This window comes from Panicum hallii, chromosome 6 (assembly GCF_002211085.1).
Source record: "Panicum hallii strain FIL2 chromosome 6, PHallii_v3.1, whole genome shotgun sequence".
Classification (NCBI taxonomy): Eukaryota; Viridiplantae; Streptophyta; class Magnoliopsida; order Poales; family Poaceae; genus Panicum; species Panicum hallii.
In genome coordinates this window covers 4,652,071-4,668,760 of record NC_038047.1, presented here as the reverse complement: position 1 = coordinate 4,668,760, position 16,690 = coordinate 4,652,071, and the positions used below count along the sequence as shown (strand labels likewise).

At 46.1% G+C, this 16,690-nt stretch overlaps 2 protein-coding genes and 2 pseudogenes across 2 annotated transcripts; all 4 read left to right on the top strand.

The window, feature by feature from the left end:
- Nucleotides 1-1,969: 1,969 nt before the first annotated feature.
- LOC112896907 (putative F-box/LRR-repeat protein 23) lies at nucleotides 1,970-3,795 on the top strand. Its single transcript, XM_025965028.1, has 2 exons — nucleotides 1,970-2,321; nucleotides 3,291-3,795. The coding sequence occupies exons 1-2, from the start codon at nucleotides 1,981-1,983 to the stop codon at nucleotides 3,793-3,795; spliced, it is 846 nt and encodes a 281-aa protein (XP_025820813.1). The 5' UTR covers nucleotides 1,970-1,980.
- A 4,517-nt stretch (nucleotides 3,796-8,312) lies between these two features.
- Nucleotides 8,313-10,699, top strand: LOC112897501 (putative F-box/LRR-repeat protein 23). Its single transcript, XM_025965808.1, has 3 exons — nucleotides 8,313-8,418; nucleotides 9,065-9,417; nucleotides 9,896-10,699. Exons 2-3 carry the CDS (start codon nucleotides 9,080-9,082, stop codon nucleotides 10,425-10,427), a joined length of 870 nt encoding a protein of 289 aa, XP_025821593.1. The 5' UTR covers nucleotides 8,313-8,418; nucleotides 9,065-9,079; the 3' UTR covers nucleotides 10,428-10,699.
- Nucleotides 10,700-11,073: 374 nt separating this feature from the next.
- Nucleotides 11,074-12,292, top strand: LOC112896905 (annotated as a pseudogene).
- Nucleotides 12,293-14,882: 2,590 nt separating this feature from the next.
- Nucleotides 14,883-16,479, top strand: LOC112896904 (annotated as a pseudogene).
- The last annotated feature ends 211 nt before the right edge of the window (nucleotides 16,480-16,690 follow it).

Here is a 16,690-nt window from a genome sequence, read left to right as displayed (position 1 = left end):
AATGGGGGAGAGGGAGGGCACCCATAGGAACGGGGGAGACGTTGGGAGATCTGCTGGAGAGGTGAATAGGATCAAAACTTCTATATTTTGGGGTAAAGTGTGGGATGGGGGATACTGCTGGAGTTGGTCTAACAGATCAGAATAATTAAATCGTATATCTCTCTTCCTCTCTGTGAGATTTCATTGCAACAATGGCTCACCTTGTCAGGACAGTAAAAGGCAATAGCCAGGAATGGATCTGTTTCCGTTTGAGCCTAATCTGGAACGGTGATGTAGTGATTCAGACACATGAATTAGATTTCATCATCTGGGTACGTAAGGAGGGAAAGAGTATGCAGTTTCATTCATTATATTTGAGCGTCAACAGTTTATATACTTGAAGTGGTAAGAGTGTCTACCTGCAAGTTATCGTGTGCAATGTTAACTGCCTAATATAATATAAAGGGAGCATTACAATGTTTCAGAAGTAACTATTTGGTGGTGATAAAAATGACAGTTGAGGCAAATAAGAGCGTGGAAATGAAAACATTTCTATCATCTAAGAATGATGCATAGGCTTAGCATAGCTCCTGCTAAGTAAAATAACAGGACAAACGGCGAGAACTCGCAGAGGCTCGGGCAAATGCTAGCGCCCAGGCTCCAAGTCAGGGAAAGGAGGGAAGGGAGGCCGCATGAGGTGGGCGACGAGGCGGCGGCCACAGTATGGTGGGCGGCGAATGGTGCCGTAGGCGGAGGGAGACATGGGCAGCCCAGCGAGCGGAGGCCGGAGGCCGGCATCAATGCCCAAGTCTCTCCATGATTCCAGCCGTTCGCTCAGAATCGGACGGACGGGATCTGGAGGCGACGTGGCCTAATGAAATGGCCCGGTCTGAGCTCAGGATTCGTGTTTAGAAGATTGCCACCCCTGGAACCCCTCGACATCCGTCGCTGCTTCAACATCGCCATGGATGATGCCCTGCGGGCAAAATGTGCTACGATCAATAAGACGCTGAAGCTTCGTTATGGTTCAATGGATGACCATGACTTGCAGTTTGAGGGCCCTATCTGGTCAGGTTCCGGGCTTGCCTTTGACTCCGGCTCTGATGATTGTGTCTATGGTGGGCCTGACTATATTCTGGACTCAGATGAGTATGATGATTACTGCGATCCTCTCCGCTATCTTGACGCCGTCTACGACTCCTGTTTTCGGAGCTCTCTCAGTGGCTGATGGCCACGAAGTGTATTAAAAAATAGTAAAGAAAAAAAACTCCAGTAATTGGGCCAAACCAAACTTCATGCTTGGCAATGGAGGCCCATGGAAGCCGAAACCCTACCCGCGCAAGAAACCAGATAAATCAAACACAGCCACTCCGCCGCCGTGCGGCTCGGAACCCTCGCCCGATGAAGTTGCCCGGGAGTCTCCCCCGCCGCCGAGGCGCCGGCTCCGAGCCCACGCGGCGGCCGCCGCCGCCGCCAAAGGTAACCAGGCGAGCCATAGCTTCGTTTTGCTCCTAGACAAGCCACCGGAAGGCGCAGACTGTAGTAGATTGTCGTAGGCTCTTAGCGGCAAGATCGGTTACTTGATCGACACCAAGATCGTGGTTGTCAGATCATTCATCGTCCGCGAATCGCGTGTTAGCACAAACTGCTATTTACCTTTTATTTCAGAATCAGGAATTTATTTTCATGTTCTCGAGTGAATCTAGTGAACCTCAAAGAAACAGTGTCCTATGTCCTTGCCCTAGGGTTCCATCTTCCATCCACGAGAAGAGGGAGAAAGTCTTTAGATCTTTGAGACTGCAGTTTGGCAAAAAAAAGTTTACCATTTCGCTCCCAAAATTTTAATGTGAAAAATGCTCCGATGCTGCTTGCTAATAATGTGTTTCTTCCTGCCTCCTTGTATGTCTCCTTTTACATATTCTGTTTGCTACTAGTTGCCAATACCTCCATGAATTTTTGCAGATCGATATCCTATCCTTGGCAACCGGATCATACGTAAGAATGGAGGCAGGGACTGGAGCCCGCCCTGTGCAGATGCTGTCCAAGAGCAGGGACTGGTCGGAGCTGCCCGTGGACGTCCTCCCGTTGGTCTTCGCAAACCTTGGTGCCGTCGATATCCTTATGGGCTCAGGCCTCGTGTGCCACTCGTGGCTCGAAGCAGCCAAGGTGCCTCATCTGTGGCGATCCGTGGACATGGCGAACCACAAGGCGCTGGAGAAGATGGATGACGATGTCCTGTGTGAAATGGCGAAGGTGGCCGTGGACCGCTCCAAGGGCCAGCTGGAGGTGTTCTTGGGGAAGCTTTTTGTCACTGACGAGATTCTCAAGTATATAGGGGACAGGTACGCTTTAGTTTCCTTACTGCAAAATTAGGCAAAGTAGAATGCCCCTTAGTTTTGGTACCTTTGTACCAGTATAGTTTTATGAAAAAAATGTGATCATATATTCCTAACATAGATTAATATAATTGCTGGAGAATAATATTGTTGATTTGGTTCTGTTATACACCCAAATTTTGTTGCTTAGTTTTTCAGATTGTAAGTTGATCAAGAAGCGATAGCATAGATCATTGGGTAAAAAAAAAACATAGGGTTTCACTCTATGACAATTTAATGATGGTTCAGTGTAGTTTTAATGCAGTGCTGGTTGGTTTTTTAGGTAGATGAAAGCTATCTGCAAGGAAGAGAAATGTCACTTATTAGTGACCTATTTGTTGAACAAAATCCACATAGTTAGATTGTTTGAACCCATCCTTTTGCAGGATTTTTGGCAAATGGTACAAAATCACAGACCCCTAATAAGCTTCACTGGCTTATCGCATCCAATGTAACAGCAAATTTGCCTGCTTACCTTGATACCTTGGTATCCATATTGTTCTCTGAAACCAGTGTAGTCATGTATTCTTCGCATGCCAGAACAATTTTTCGTTTTCTTCTACTGTAAACTCGAATTTACCTGCTCTATGCTTAGTTTGCCAAGAAGAAAAACAGAAGCCACCTCTCTTTCCGAAGCTTAATTCTATGGCAATTTAGGATGTATTGTAGTTGCACTGGTGGCCATTATTTTTTTAGGGGAGTTTTATATTATTTTTAGGGCAACTGGGGGGGGGGGGGCATTCTTGATAAACTGAAAAAACAAAACTGCTTGTTAGTCATCCATTCTTAATTATCTCTTCAAATGATCTACAGCACATCCAATCTAATTATTGGAAAATTGTTTATCTCCAACCAACAATCCTTTTAATGTATTCTGATTGTGTAGACATTTGTACTGCTTATACTCATGCCCTTCTAATGCATCCAAATTCGCAGGTCATCATCTATGAAGAGCCTTAGCCTCATGTCATGCCACGATATCACCAACAGAGGATTCACCGACCTGATCATGAAGTCCCCTCTACTAGAGGACCTCTCGCTCGGGCTCTGCCCAAGAGTGGGCGGTCGCAAAGTCTTCGAGGCCACAGTAAAAGCATGCCCTCATCTGAAGCGTTTCAGCCTGCACAGGGAGCTCTTCAGGTTCTCTTTCATGTACCCTGAACGCTACGCGGAAGCCAGCGGGTTCGCGGCGATGCGCGAACTCCGGAGCCTCAGCCTCACCGGCAGCAGCGTCAGCACCAGGGAGCTGGAGGCCATCGTCGACGGCTGCCCGCACCTAGAGACTCTCTTCCTTCGCGACTGCTACGATGTCGTTTCCGACGGCGCCCTCCAGGCCAAGTGTGCCAGGATCAAGACGGTCACGATTGAGAAGTACAAGTGGGTCCTCGAGCGCAAGCGGAAGAGGGGCCGCTCGCAAATGGTTCTACGGCAGTATGAGTGACGTGTGGTCCCTCGATGCCAGTAGCCTTGGAGGGTTACTATGGTCGAAGGCATGTTGTAATGGCTGGCTGACATGGAAGGCAGTCGCCGTTGCGGCCACCTGTGCCTGCAAGGGAAGTGGAGAGGTGGTGGGGAAGGCGAAGGTGGGTCATGGGTGAGGAAATTTGGACTGCTAGATTAGCTTCCAATGGCATTGGTGGAGTGACTGAAACCTGTTTACTTTTCGGTAATTTGTAAACTGTGTTTGGGTAAATCTAGCAACAAAGAGTCCATGTGGACTGCTATGTATGTATCTGGTACAAATAGACCAGAGGAGTATGAAAAACTGTTTAATTATCGGCGAAACATGTGGATCATGGGCTGAATTTATGTCTGCAACTACATATATGGGGTTCTTGCTCACAACAGATTTTAATTCTATCATTAGTAATCTGCAGCTTTCGCATGGGCAATAATGTTGCGCGTGCACCATGGTCCATGTGCACTCGTCTGATTACAAACTCATTGCCTTTGTTTTCGCTTTTCTTTGAAAAAGAAAAATCTTCATACATATCCTGAATTATGTTTTCATAGGACTTTCTTGATCCGGTGTGTGTCAATTCGAACGTTCAAAATAGTTTCGTACTCAGAGCGAACATGCATACTCGTTGGCCTTTTGCAACAGAACGTCCACAAATTAAAGGAGATTGCTGGAAAAAATTGATATCCCACTAGTACAGAGAGCTTTATTGGTTGGATACTAAGATGCTGGTATGCCAAAACGTGGGCAAACCTTGTCAAGTGTAGAATAACCTTTGTTAAGTGGGCTACTTTTTTTGGCCTTCAACCAAATGAGTGCCAAAATTTATAGGCTTGCCCACATTTTGGTATGGCACATTTCTTAATCCGTTGTATGTCAATTCGAACGTTCAAAATAGTTTCACACTCAGAGCGAACATGCATACTCGTTGGCTTTTCGCACCAGAACATCCATAATTTGTAGGCTTGCCATATTTTGGAAGCGAACCAATCGAACCCAGAAACCGCCTTTTCATCCCGGTTGACCTAAAAAAATATTTGGTGAGCACCACTACGTTCCGCAGGACTTAAACCCAAGACCTTTTGCCTCGTGTATAGCTTTCTCACCATTCCAATTACATAGCGCATGTTACTCTAGATGTGATGCTTTCTATTTAAACTAACCCGTGAAGGACCATCTAGTCCCGGTTTAGAACTCCAACCGGGACTAAAGAATCTCCTTAGTCTGGGTTGGTGTTATCAACCGGGACTAATGTCCAGAGAACTTCACCAACCGGAACTAAAAAGTAATGTTTAGTCCTCTTTGACGTCTATAAAATTTAGAGCCAGGACTAACGAGGGCATTAGTCCCGGATCTAAACTCTACCTAGACAAATGAATCACTACTACACAACACGTTATTGCAAACGCCCCATCACCACCGATTTAAATCGAACCGGCGGTGATAGTTGACATCACCATCAGGTCGTAATACGATTCAACGGTGATGCTGAATCATGGCATCACCGCCGGTTCGTAATACCATCCATGTGATAATAAGCATCACTATCGGTTCATAGTACAAACCGGCGGTGATACAATTACCATACTATTCCTCTCACCCTTCACCTCCCTCACTCTCACACTTAGTCATTTCTCTCCCCGCCTCCCCTCCCTCCCAGCCGCCTCCCCTTCTTCTCTCCCAAATCTCCTCCCCTTCCCCAAATCCACTTCCCTGCCACCGCCTCCCTCCTCTCTCGCGCCTCCCATCCTCCCCTAGGGCCACCACCTCCCTCCTCCCTTGTGCCTCCCCTCCTCCCCTTGGGCCGCCACCTTCCTCCTTCCCCAGGTCCGCCGCCTCCCTCCTCCCTCGCGCCCTCCCTCCTCTCTGCGGCGGCGCCAGGGGCCGCGTAGGGGAGTGCGCGGAGCGGCTTCGGCGAGCGCGGTGCACGGGCGAGGAGCAGGGCGACCGAGCGGCACATCGGCGAGGCGTGGGGTCGCGCTGGCGAGCCGGCGGATCAGCACCGGCGAGCGTTGATAAGGATATCGCCAAGGTGTTTATGCCCAAGCCATGCCTTTCACCAAGTTCCACGTCATCATAAACTTGGACTCCGTCGGTTCAGATTCAGCAGACCACCCTGGACGGAATCGGCCACATCTCCCTCATACGACATCGAAACGAGACGTTCTTTGATGCGTTGGAAAGCTAACAACGAAATCTTTCTTTTGGTTCTTATCCTAGCTCTAGAAGGTTCGTGGATCATTCTGTGTAACCATAATAAGGTGCTACGTCACCAGTTTTGGGCCTTAACGGCCTTTGTATCGTGTCGGGCCTTAAGCCCATGTTATGGGCACCCCCAGGTTGCCTCCAACCCTAGCTTCGTTCTTGTTGGGTATAAACTCAGTAGCCGCCGCCATATTAGATTTTGAGTTTTGTTTAGTTCTAGTTTTCTATCGAGAAACAGACATGTTTCATTGTAACCGTGACGTCTAGTCCTTTTGTTGTGAATTAGAGTCCCCGGTCTTGTTCTACACCACTATAGCGATTAGTCCTTTTGTGATCAGAACTCGAACCCCATATTCATATTCGCTTCATATTCATTTGCAATTTCAGATTGCGCATTTATCCTTTCTTGCTTGCGTTCTTCAATTCGCTTGTAGGGAAAAGCCTTCTTAGCGAGATGAATCGAGTTGTGCTTGATTGATAACCAACGGAGCAGCGGTGTAACGATTGCAGAGATTTAAATCGTGACTGATTAGAAGCCCAGATCGACAACGTCGAGATTCCACCAATCAAATTTATCATACGTACCGGAAGATCGGGCCAGTGTCGAGACTCCACCAATCGAATTTACCGTACCTACCGTAAGATCGGACTAGTGCTACATAAAGTGTGGTGCGCCGGTGAGCAGCTTATTTTATTTATTTTTTTTTGAAAACGGCATCACGGCTCAAACTATCACCGCCGACACTAATCCAACGGGTCGTCGAACCGGCGGTGATGGCATTTTTGAGCCGGCGGTGATAGGCTCATCTGTACTGGTGGAGATGGATGTGGGTTTCTCTGCTGGTGTCCGTTGCTGCTGCCCAGTGCGTGTATGCGATTTGATGAAGATGGTGGCCATTGCTTTCCCCAAGTGTAGGACGGTAGTCAAGAAATGTTGGCCTTTGGAATTTCCTGCCTACAGTGCCGAGCAGCAGATGATGAGCAAAGCATGCGCGTAGCTTCCAAAAAAAAGCGCTTCCGTCTCCACAAAGATCACAACGTTGTATGATCAAGCTGCAAAGCCTCAGCGCCCTCAGCAAATTACATACTCAACGACGAGCTGAAGGCCATCCCTAATTGCTCTCAACCAACCGACCTAGGTTTTGCAACGGATTTTGCAAACTACCGCAGTAGTAGCCGAGCCCCTGCTCCTCTCTATGGTTTCTGCAGGGACGACAGGCACCCAGCTTGCTTGTGGCTGCGCCGGCGGTGGCGCCGCGCCCTGGTCAGAGCTGCCGGTGGACGCGGTCCTGCCGGTCGTCATGAGTCTCGGTGCTGTTGACACCCTGCTGGAGTCCCTCGACATACGTGCCCATGCGTGTTGCCTATCTCCTACAGTTCTAGTATTTTAAATTTTAGAGACCGTATTCGATTAAGGGTACGTTCGTTTCTCAAGGTCTAGAGTTTAGAGATACCACATCAAAGATAATCTTATCATTTAGAAGTATTAAATAAAATATAATTACAAAACTAACTGCAGAACCCCAGTGCTAATTCGCGAGACGAATCTAATGAGGTATATTAGTCCATAATTAGCGGATGATTACTGTAGCACCACTGTGGCAAATTATGGATTAATTAGGCTCATTAAATTTGTCTCGCGAATTAGCACCCATCTGTGTAAAAAGTTTTGTAAACAGATTTTATTTAATACTTCCAGATAGTAAGATTCTCTTTGATGTGACGGGTCTAAACTTTAGAGGGGAGGAAACGAACACACTCTAAGAGAGAAGTTTTATAGAGAACCGCAGTTCACAGCCAATAACTTCAGAACACAGAAAAAGTGCCTACAGTCCTAGTTTGGACGAGAGGCACCGTCTTAATTCATTTCCAAGCCTCATAAGTCGTAAAGATGCTAGGAACACAGAAAAAAAAATCAAGCTCATCCCTCTCCTAATCTCCCGGCAAAGATCGAGGCCTACTCGTCTGAACGCACGTGCAGCTGACCTGTAGAGATTAGTAACGGTTATTATGTAGTAACACTAATATGAAAATGATTTCATCGTGTTTACTTTCTTTTCTTTTTTTAAAAAAGTTTTCTTAAGACAACTTTTACGGTGTCATATATTTCCACAAACACAAAAAAAAACGAAAGGGAAGAAAACTGGGCCGAATGTAGCACTCAAACATTATGGGCCACAATCAGTCTCAACATATTCAAACAAAACAACACAAGGCCATGAGTGAGGAGGAACCGTACATAAGGCCCATGAGGAGGAATCTTACAGCCCGACCCAAGCCCGTCTAGCCCACGGTAACCGTTGCAACCACCCGTGCGACTCCGGAGCCCCCGGAACCCTACTCGCCCGACGCCGCTGCCTGGGACCTCCGCCGCCGCCTCCGCCGCCGCTACCGGCGAAGGTAAGATCGTTTCGAATCCTTCTTGGCCAAGCCGCAGAAAGGTGCTCTCGTTCCTAGTTCTAGCCCAATACGTCCGCTAGGTAGATCGCAAGCTTCCGTACGCGAATCGCCGCTTCCTTGTGGTTGCTTGTTTTCTAATTGTGCTTCTACATTTCTTTCTGAGATGGATACGTGTGCATTTTTGAATCTACTACATTGGTATTGTTCCGCCTGAAATTACATTTTTCTACACGAAATATATATTTTCCATATCAGCAGCAGCCAGCGGATGTTTTCTTTCCAACAGATCTTAAAGCACACTGCATAGGAGTTTTTGTTTTTAACTTGCAAAGTGAGAAGCCGTAGCATCGAAATTCGCTGCAAAGATTTGAAGCTACTTCAGTGTAGATTATCCGATGTTCCCGGGTCTTTCTTGTTAAATTGTATGGTGTTGATCGATTCTCGTAAATGCAGCACTATCTGTGGTGATTTCAACATACCAATACAGAGTTCGATCTGAAATGTCTCATGTCCTAAGCTTCAATGGTTTTATCATTGATGTTATCACGAATGAATGCGCATTTGTGCATAGTCTTCACGCAAGTTAGAACTTTACTGAAATTCACACAAAATTATAATTTTTCACTGACAATGTGCTCATTCTTAGGTACTACTCTGCACAATGGATACGGAGCCAAGCCCCTTGATTGTCCCCCCAGTTAGGGATTGGTCTGAGCTTCCACTCGATGCCCTCTCCACAATTTTCATGAAGCTTGGGACCATTGAGATCTTGATGGGCGCAGGCCTTGTGTGCCGCTCCTGGTTGGTGGCTGCAAAGTCACCAGAACTGTGGCGCTTCGTGGATATGACACACCATCAGATGATTTTCTCAATGAATGTTGGGCCAGAGACTTTGTGTGCAATGGCCAAAGTGGCCATAGATCGCTCTGATGGACGAATGGAGTCATTCAGGGCTCAGATGTTTGTTACCAGCGAACTCTTGGATTACATTGTGAGCAGGTATTGTTCTTGTCATGCTGAATTTCAGTTCTTGGAACTTGACATACTTTCTATGCTTGTGGGGAATATCAGATTTTTGCTGCAGCACTACTCCCAGTGACTAGTCTCATTACTTGGTTACTTTGTGTTAGACTTATACGGTGATGTGATACCTTCTTCAGGTCAATATTATGCTTATCAGGACAATCTTTACGCTGCCTCCACATGTTACCTTTTCTTTCACAGTACTCCCTGTAATTCAGTTACATTTGTCAGCAACCCAACTAAGTTTATGTGCTGCTTATAAACCCTGTAACCTACCCCACCGTGGTTTTTCCATCCAATGTGATTTCCTGAAGGAATCATACTCAAACCAAGCTGGCCACTAAATCGCACATTGTTTCAATATGCAACCAACAAATTGCATGGGCTCATGCTTTTCCCAATCATATTGTTCAGTTCACTAATCAACTGCCCCCTTTTGTGCTTCACTCTGCAGGGCCAATTCATTGAAGAGCATACAACTTACGAATTGCTTGTATCTTTGGACCCACAAATTGGGTAGGTTTGCATCTCAATGCCCCCTTCTGGAGGAGATAGAGTTCTCGCACCAAAAAATGCTACCAGAACTTATCAGGCATCTTGGTAGTGTGCACCCAAATCTGAAGTGTCTAAGAATTTCTCTACCATCCGTTTACGAAGGCGGGGTACATAGGGAATATGACGAGTCATGGGAGGAAATGAAAAATGAAGAGGCCTTTGCCATAGCAGAGAGCTTGCACGAGCTGCGGTTTCTTCAGATGGCTGGCAGATGCCTGTCCAACAAAGGAGTGTATGCCATCATCAAGGGCTGCCCTCACCTCGAATGCCTCGACATCACCAAATGTTGTGATGTGGATGTCGATGATAAACTCCGTGCTCGCTGCGCCAAGATCAAGTGTGTCTTGTTACCCAAACAAATGGGTTGGTCTTCACTTCCTGGATCTTCATGTCAAATAGAGGACAAGGCAAAGACTACAATCTCACCGTAGAGGCGAGACCTTCTATGCAGGATTAATTTGAGCAAGGGTGTCTTAAACTCAGGCCTCTAATTAATTTGACTTCGAATAGAATATCAGTTGAGTATTTTATGTGGTATCCAACTAATACAATACCTAAAGTAGATAGGTGCCATAGCAAAGATATGGGAAAATATCCTCGCATGTGAGGATGTTCTAGAGATATTTGTACGCTCCTCATTCTGGTCCAAGGTGGGGAGCGTTTACCTTGTAATTGGACCACTCTTTCTCTCTTAATACAAAGATACGCAGCTCTCCTGCGTGTTCAAGAAAAAGATGGCGCGGAGACCCATGTGTGCCTCTACCATCAAATGTAATCTTTATGATGGAAAAATATCAGCCACAGGTGAGAATACATGCATCGATGTATTGTCTAGAGCTTCCATTCAATGCTCTCGTCAATTTTCATGAAGATCAGGACCAGGGGCAGATCTCAATAGAGGCGAAACTGGGCTTCGGCCCTGCTTGCCCAAAGCAAATTTTCTAATGTCCCATCAACGCATAGCCTTTTGGTGTATTATTGTCCATTCAAAGTCCACAGCTAGTCTGCAATCCCCCCCTCCTCCCCGGCCGCCCCTCCCCCCCCCCCCCCCCCCCCCGGCTCTTGGGTCACATTCCGCCACTGATCGGGCCCATTGAGGTCCTAATGGGCGCAGGGCTTGTGTGCCACTCATGGTTGGCAGCTGCAAAGGCACCTGAACTTTGGTGTTTCGTGGATATGTCATATGACGCTCCACCTTTTCTAAAAGGGTGTTGATACATCGATCTGAAGACTGCACAGAGTCATTCTGGGCTTAGAGTTTTATTACTTGTGAACTCTTGGATTACATCGCGAGCAGGTATTGTTTCTTGCCATGCTAAATCATCCTAAGAACTTGGATTCATCAGGACAAGGAGTATACACCTATTTTTCCATTGTACCCTTCATAGGTGCATATGCTTGTCTATAAACCATCTTAGTAGTCACACCACACCTTTTCGGTTAGTTTATTGCAGTTTATCGAAGGAACGTGCTACATTAGGTTAAGTTAGTATCCAGCTGTGCATAATTTCAGTACGCAACTTCAATTGATGTGATTTAGGCTTGACTAGCGATCGGATTGGTTGGTTTTTAACTTAGGGAAATATAGCAGAAAAGTTTGCAGTACCATGAAGAGATTCCTAGACAGTACTTTCACTTAGGGACATTAAAATGATGGAAATGAGTTACATGTTGTGGATTGAGGAAATTGAGAGATATATTTATTTTTGGCCACTTGGTGACAATGTGTTATGTGATTTAAAATATCTAAAACGTAGGCTGTGTTTTGGGTAATTCGATGGGTACATGACATTGCCCATTTTGTTTTATCTCCTAAGAATTTTTGGGCTTTGCAGGACCAGTTTGTTGAAGAGCATTCGACTCGTTGGGTGCAGTGGTGCACGATTATTTGGTGCGAGTCATTGGCTAGGTTGGCAGCTAAATGCCCACTTCTAGAGGAAATAGAGTGCTATCACATCAAAAAATGCCAGCAGAACTTTTCAGATATGTTGGCAGTGTGTGCCCGCAGCTGAAGCATCTAAGGATCCATATGCAGTGGTTTGATTCTGATCAGATGATTCGCGAGAGCTAGCAATGGAAAATCGTCAAAATTATGAGGATGAATATGAGGAGCCTGAGGAATCTGACGAGGCTTGGGAAGCGAGGCAGAACAAGGATGCCTTTGCCATTGCCGAAAGCTTGCACGAGCTCCATCTTCTTCAATTCAGATGGAAGCAATAGCCTGACGAACAAAGGGGTCTACGCCATCCTCGAGGGCTGCCCTCACCTCGAGTGCCTTGACACCTCTGAATGCTAACGTGTTGACGTCAATAATGAACTCCGCGGCCGAGCTCGTTGTGCCAGGCTCAAGCATGTCTGGTTACCTGGACAGAGGGATTATGTTTGCTGCCCTGATCTTCGTGTCATTGGAGAGAACGAAGATGAAGATTGCAGGCTCACCATGCACGACCTGTATATTGCATATGTTTGATACTGAGTTACTGACTGAAGACGTGTATGTTGCATATGTTTGATACTGAGTTACTGACTGAACGATTCATATTCAAAATAAATTTCATATTCTTTAAGACTGGATTTTTTTGAAAGGAGAAAGTGGATTGTTTCTAAAATATATCAATCAACAATGTAAAAATTCCAGGAAACATTTTATATTTTCTTTTCTTAGGAAAGCAACAGAAACACAGATGGGCCAAGCGCATGTTGGGCCTTAGGGCAAGTATATTGAAGCCGTCTAATAGTCGGTCTCATGCAATGACATGTCATCTTGAGACGACTGACCTCTACATTAGTTTGCTATTTTTGTTGTCTCCTGATAGTACCATGTCCCTTAATTTACGGGATGAAAAAAGAAAATATTGTGAGTAGCATGACAACAACTCGTACAATGGTGAGTAAGCGATCTCATAATTCTTAATTTTAGCTTACGAGACGGTTGTTTTGCGAAGCAACCATCTCGTTCTCTCTCCTCTCTCTCTTTCCTCCACATCATAAAAAATCCTACGTGAAATTGCATGAGACAGTTTATAAGACTGCAAACATGTAGCAATGTAGTTTGGCCTTAAAGCCCTTGGAGTACTCGACGAAAACCAAAAGCCAAACCGTCTCCGACTCCCTCTATTTCCATTTTCCAGAGTGCCATTTAAGCGCGGCTGCCAACCCTTGCCCGGAGAAGTTGCCCACGAACCTCAGCCACCGCCATTGCCACCACCGGCGAACGTAAGGAGAACCGAACGATCCCCCGTAGCTAGCTAATTGTGTGGTCCTTTTCATTCAGCGCCAAGATCTTAACTCCCCTCGAGCTCACGGTAGGGCACCGATTCGATGGGATGAAAATGTTGAATACCTTATCAATGATCGGATTGAACAACGGATCGAGTTTTTATCCATTTCCGCTTAATGTCGCTTAGTATTTGTTTTCCCTTCCTTCCATCACAATCGAGTAAATCCTACTCCTCCAGAACCGGTTCAGTTCATCTTTGTTCACTTGTTCTTGTCTCAGACTTTTAAGAGAGACTTCTGGATGTTTTTCTTCTTTAATTTGGATCCCAGTTCGGTACAAACTTTACGGAGAAAATTGCAATTTTATGACTCAAAATGTTGCGCTTCGTAATTTTGCCATTACTAATATTGACATTACAAATTTAAAACTCCAAACATCAACAACTTGATATTGATATATTTTCCCTCTTTTCATTTTTCTTTTTCATGTATTTCTCATGTGAAAAGACCCTTTTGCCCCTATGTCTTGCATAGATTAGATGTACGCATCTCTTCTGGAGCTGGACCCTGGACGCAGTGCCTTCTCTTCGATCGGTGACCCGCCGGCTGCCGCCCCGCCCTGGCCACGCCCACCCTAGCCGAGTCCGGCAGCGCCCTGGCTGCGCCCGACCTGCTCGAGTCCGGCGGCGCCCTAGCTGCGCCCAGCTTGGCCGTGACCGGCAGCGGCCTGGCCACGCCTGCCCTTGCCGAGGGCGGCTTCGCCCGGCGTGGCAGCGCCCGGCCCTAGCCCCTGGCCGAGCGAGGGCGTGGACAAGGCAGCCATGCCCCCTCCGATGCCCGCGGCGGCGGACGGCCTAGCTGCCCAGGCGGCGGTGGCGGCCTGCGGCGCCCAGGGTGGCCAGCAGCCAGCCTGCCTGCCTGCAAGGGAACGTGACGTGCGTGGCCTAGGAAGGGCAGATGGATCTTTTCACATGAGAAATACATGAAAAAGAAAAAAGAAAAGAGAGGAAATACTTCAAATGGCAGTACAATCAAATTGTTGATGTTTGGAGTTCCAAATTTGCAATATCAATATTAATAATGGTAAAGTTGCAGAGTGCAACATTTTGAGTCCTATAATTGCAATTTTCTCAACTTTACGTTCAATTTCTTGCGTTGTAATCGTTCCCCTTTCTTATTTTCTCTGCAGCAGCAACCACATGTACAGTTCTTTGCTGGGGAACAGTTTTTTCCTATAAAGATCAAGCATCATAATTTACTTGAAAATTTGGGCTTGTTCCAGTATAAATTATTCGATGCCCCCTAGTTTTTTCTTAGTAAGTTATCCGATCTTGTGTTGAAAAATGAAAAAAGAGAGGCATATGTTGGATGGAATTGGCCGTATGCATTAGTTGATTTTAAAGGCAGAAACCCATTCCTTTGTCTAAAAAAATATGTTGGATGGAACAATCTACTATGATAGATTATTACAAACATAGTGCTATCTAGGGTGGCTTTGATATTTCAATCTAGGGTTGATCTGAACTGTCTCTAGAACTACAGCTTTAATTTCCCGGTTTTCAAAGGCAGACTCTTGTTTTTTTGCGTATTGTATTCATGCTAGTTATCAACTTTATGAGATTTTCACTGATAATATATGCCCCCATTCTTAGGTACCATTTTTCACAATGGATCTAGATCCAAGCCCCTTGCCAGAGTCAACTATGAGGGATTGGTCTGAGCTCCCACTCGACCCTCTCTCCTCAATCTTCAAGAAGCTTGGGGCCATAGAAATCCTGATGGGTGCAGGTCTTGTGTGCCGCTCATGGTTGGCGGCTGCGAAGACACCAGAACTTTGGCGTTTCGTGGACATGACACGCCACAAATTTGTCTTCTTAAAGAACGTAGGTACCATGTGTGCCATGGCAAAAGTGGCTATAGATCGCTCTGATGGACGGATGGAATCATTCTGGGCTGAGCAGTTTGTTACTAGTGACCCCTTGGATTAAGTTGCCAGCAGGTATTGTTCTTGCCATGCTAGATTTCAGTTCTTGCATTGGAACTAGTTTGGGGGCTTTGAGAATTTAAAGTTTGCCAGATTATCAGATTTTTAGTGATGTGGTACTTCCAGTATTTAACTCCACTTAGTAATTGTACCAGTTTCGATCATTGACATGCCTATTAAGTATAGATGATGAATATGAATCTCCCATAAGTCACCCAACCGCACTTCCACCATAATTATAATGTGGTTTCTTGCATGACTTCTGTTATGTTTGTCCAATTCATCCATCGGTTGAGCATTTGTCTCTGACCTGCTAACATCAATTGCATGTTGATTCCCACCTATTGCATTGGACTTTTGCTTGACCAATTTGATTATTTGTATAACATGATTAACAGCAGGCCACATTTCGTTAAATTCGCACAATCATGATCTGATATAAAGTTTTGGCGTTGGGTTAACTCTGCTGGTACTTGGTATTGCCCATTTAATTCCCTTATCCCTTTTTATGCTTATCCATGCAGGGCCAATTCTTTGAAGAGCATTCGACTTATTTCGGATATGCCATTGGTTAAGGTGGCAGATAAATGTTCGCTTCTGGAGGAGATGGAGTGCTCATATCATAAACGGCCAGCAGAGTTTTACAGAGATGTTGGCAATGTGCGCCCCGAGCTGAAGCGTCTAAGGATCCATGTCGAGGAGTGGTACGATTCTGATCAGATCAGGCGTGAGATTGAGGTGGAACATCGCCAGCAATTAGGTTACAGTGACGAAGACGAAGATGAAGATGAGGAATCCTGAGGATGCCTTTGCCATTGCAGAGAGCTTGCACGAGCTCCGGCTTCTTCAGTTGGCAGGCAACAGCCTGACAAACAAAGGGCTCTACGCCATCCTCGAGGGCTGTCCCCCACCTCGAGTGCCTCGACATCTCCGAGTGCTCCAATCTCCGTGTCGGCAATGAACTCCGAGCTCGATGCGCCGAGCTCAAACACGTCTGGTTACCCGGACAGCCGAATAAGGTTCGCTGCCCTGATCTTCATGTCATCGGAGAGCACGAGGGTGAAGACTACAGCAACATTGTGCGCAGTCTTTCAGAAGAGGAGGATATGGATCTGTGCGCTGAGGGGGAGATGGACGATGGTTCATACGGAGACGACTACTGGCAGGACTACTGCTCACCCCCATCGTCCCCTGATGAGTCCCCCCGCCCTGATTTGAGCAAAGTGACCTGTGATGACACTAGGTTCTATACTGATATCCATGAGTACTATTCTCTGTGATCATCTCAGTGCCATGTTTGGACCATCATGCTGTGTGCTTTAAATTGTGTCATGGACTCATGGTGTGTTCTTTAAGTTCTTTAAGTAGCTTTGAACTGATTCATTTGTAACTTATTTAAGCAGGAGTACTTTGTATGCGCACAGGTGACTAGCTTGTGCCACTTTATGGCCTATTAACGTTCTGTTTTGGTCATTTTGGCCTTTCTGGCTA

What these genes read in the sequence shown, in the direction of transcription:
- LOC112896907 (XM_025965028.1), top strand. Translation starts at nt 1,981, where the DNA reads ATGGAGGCAGGGACTGGAGCCCGCCCTGTGCAGATGCTGTCCAAGAGC. An exon ending in CTCAAGTATATAGGGGACAG is followed by an intron (nt 2,322 to 3,290) that starts GTACGCTTTAGT and finishes CCAAATTCGCAG; the next exon opens with GTCATCATCTATGAAGAGCC.
- LOC112897501 (XM_025965808.1), top strand. Translation starts at nt 9,080, where the DNA reads ATGGATACGGAGCCAAGCCCCTTGATTGTCCCCCCAGTTAGGGATTGG. An exon ending in TTGGATTACATTGTGAGCAG is followed by an intron (nt 9,418 to 9,895) that starts GTATTGTTCTTG and finishes TTCACTCTGCAG; the next exon opens with GGCCAATTCATTGAAGAGCA.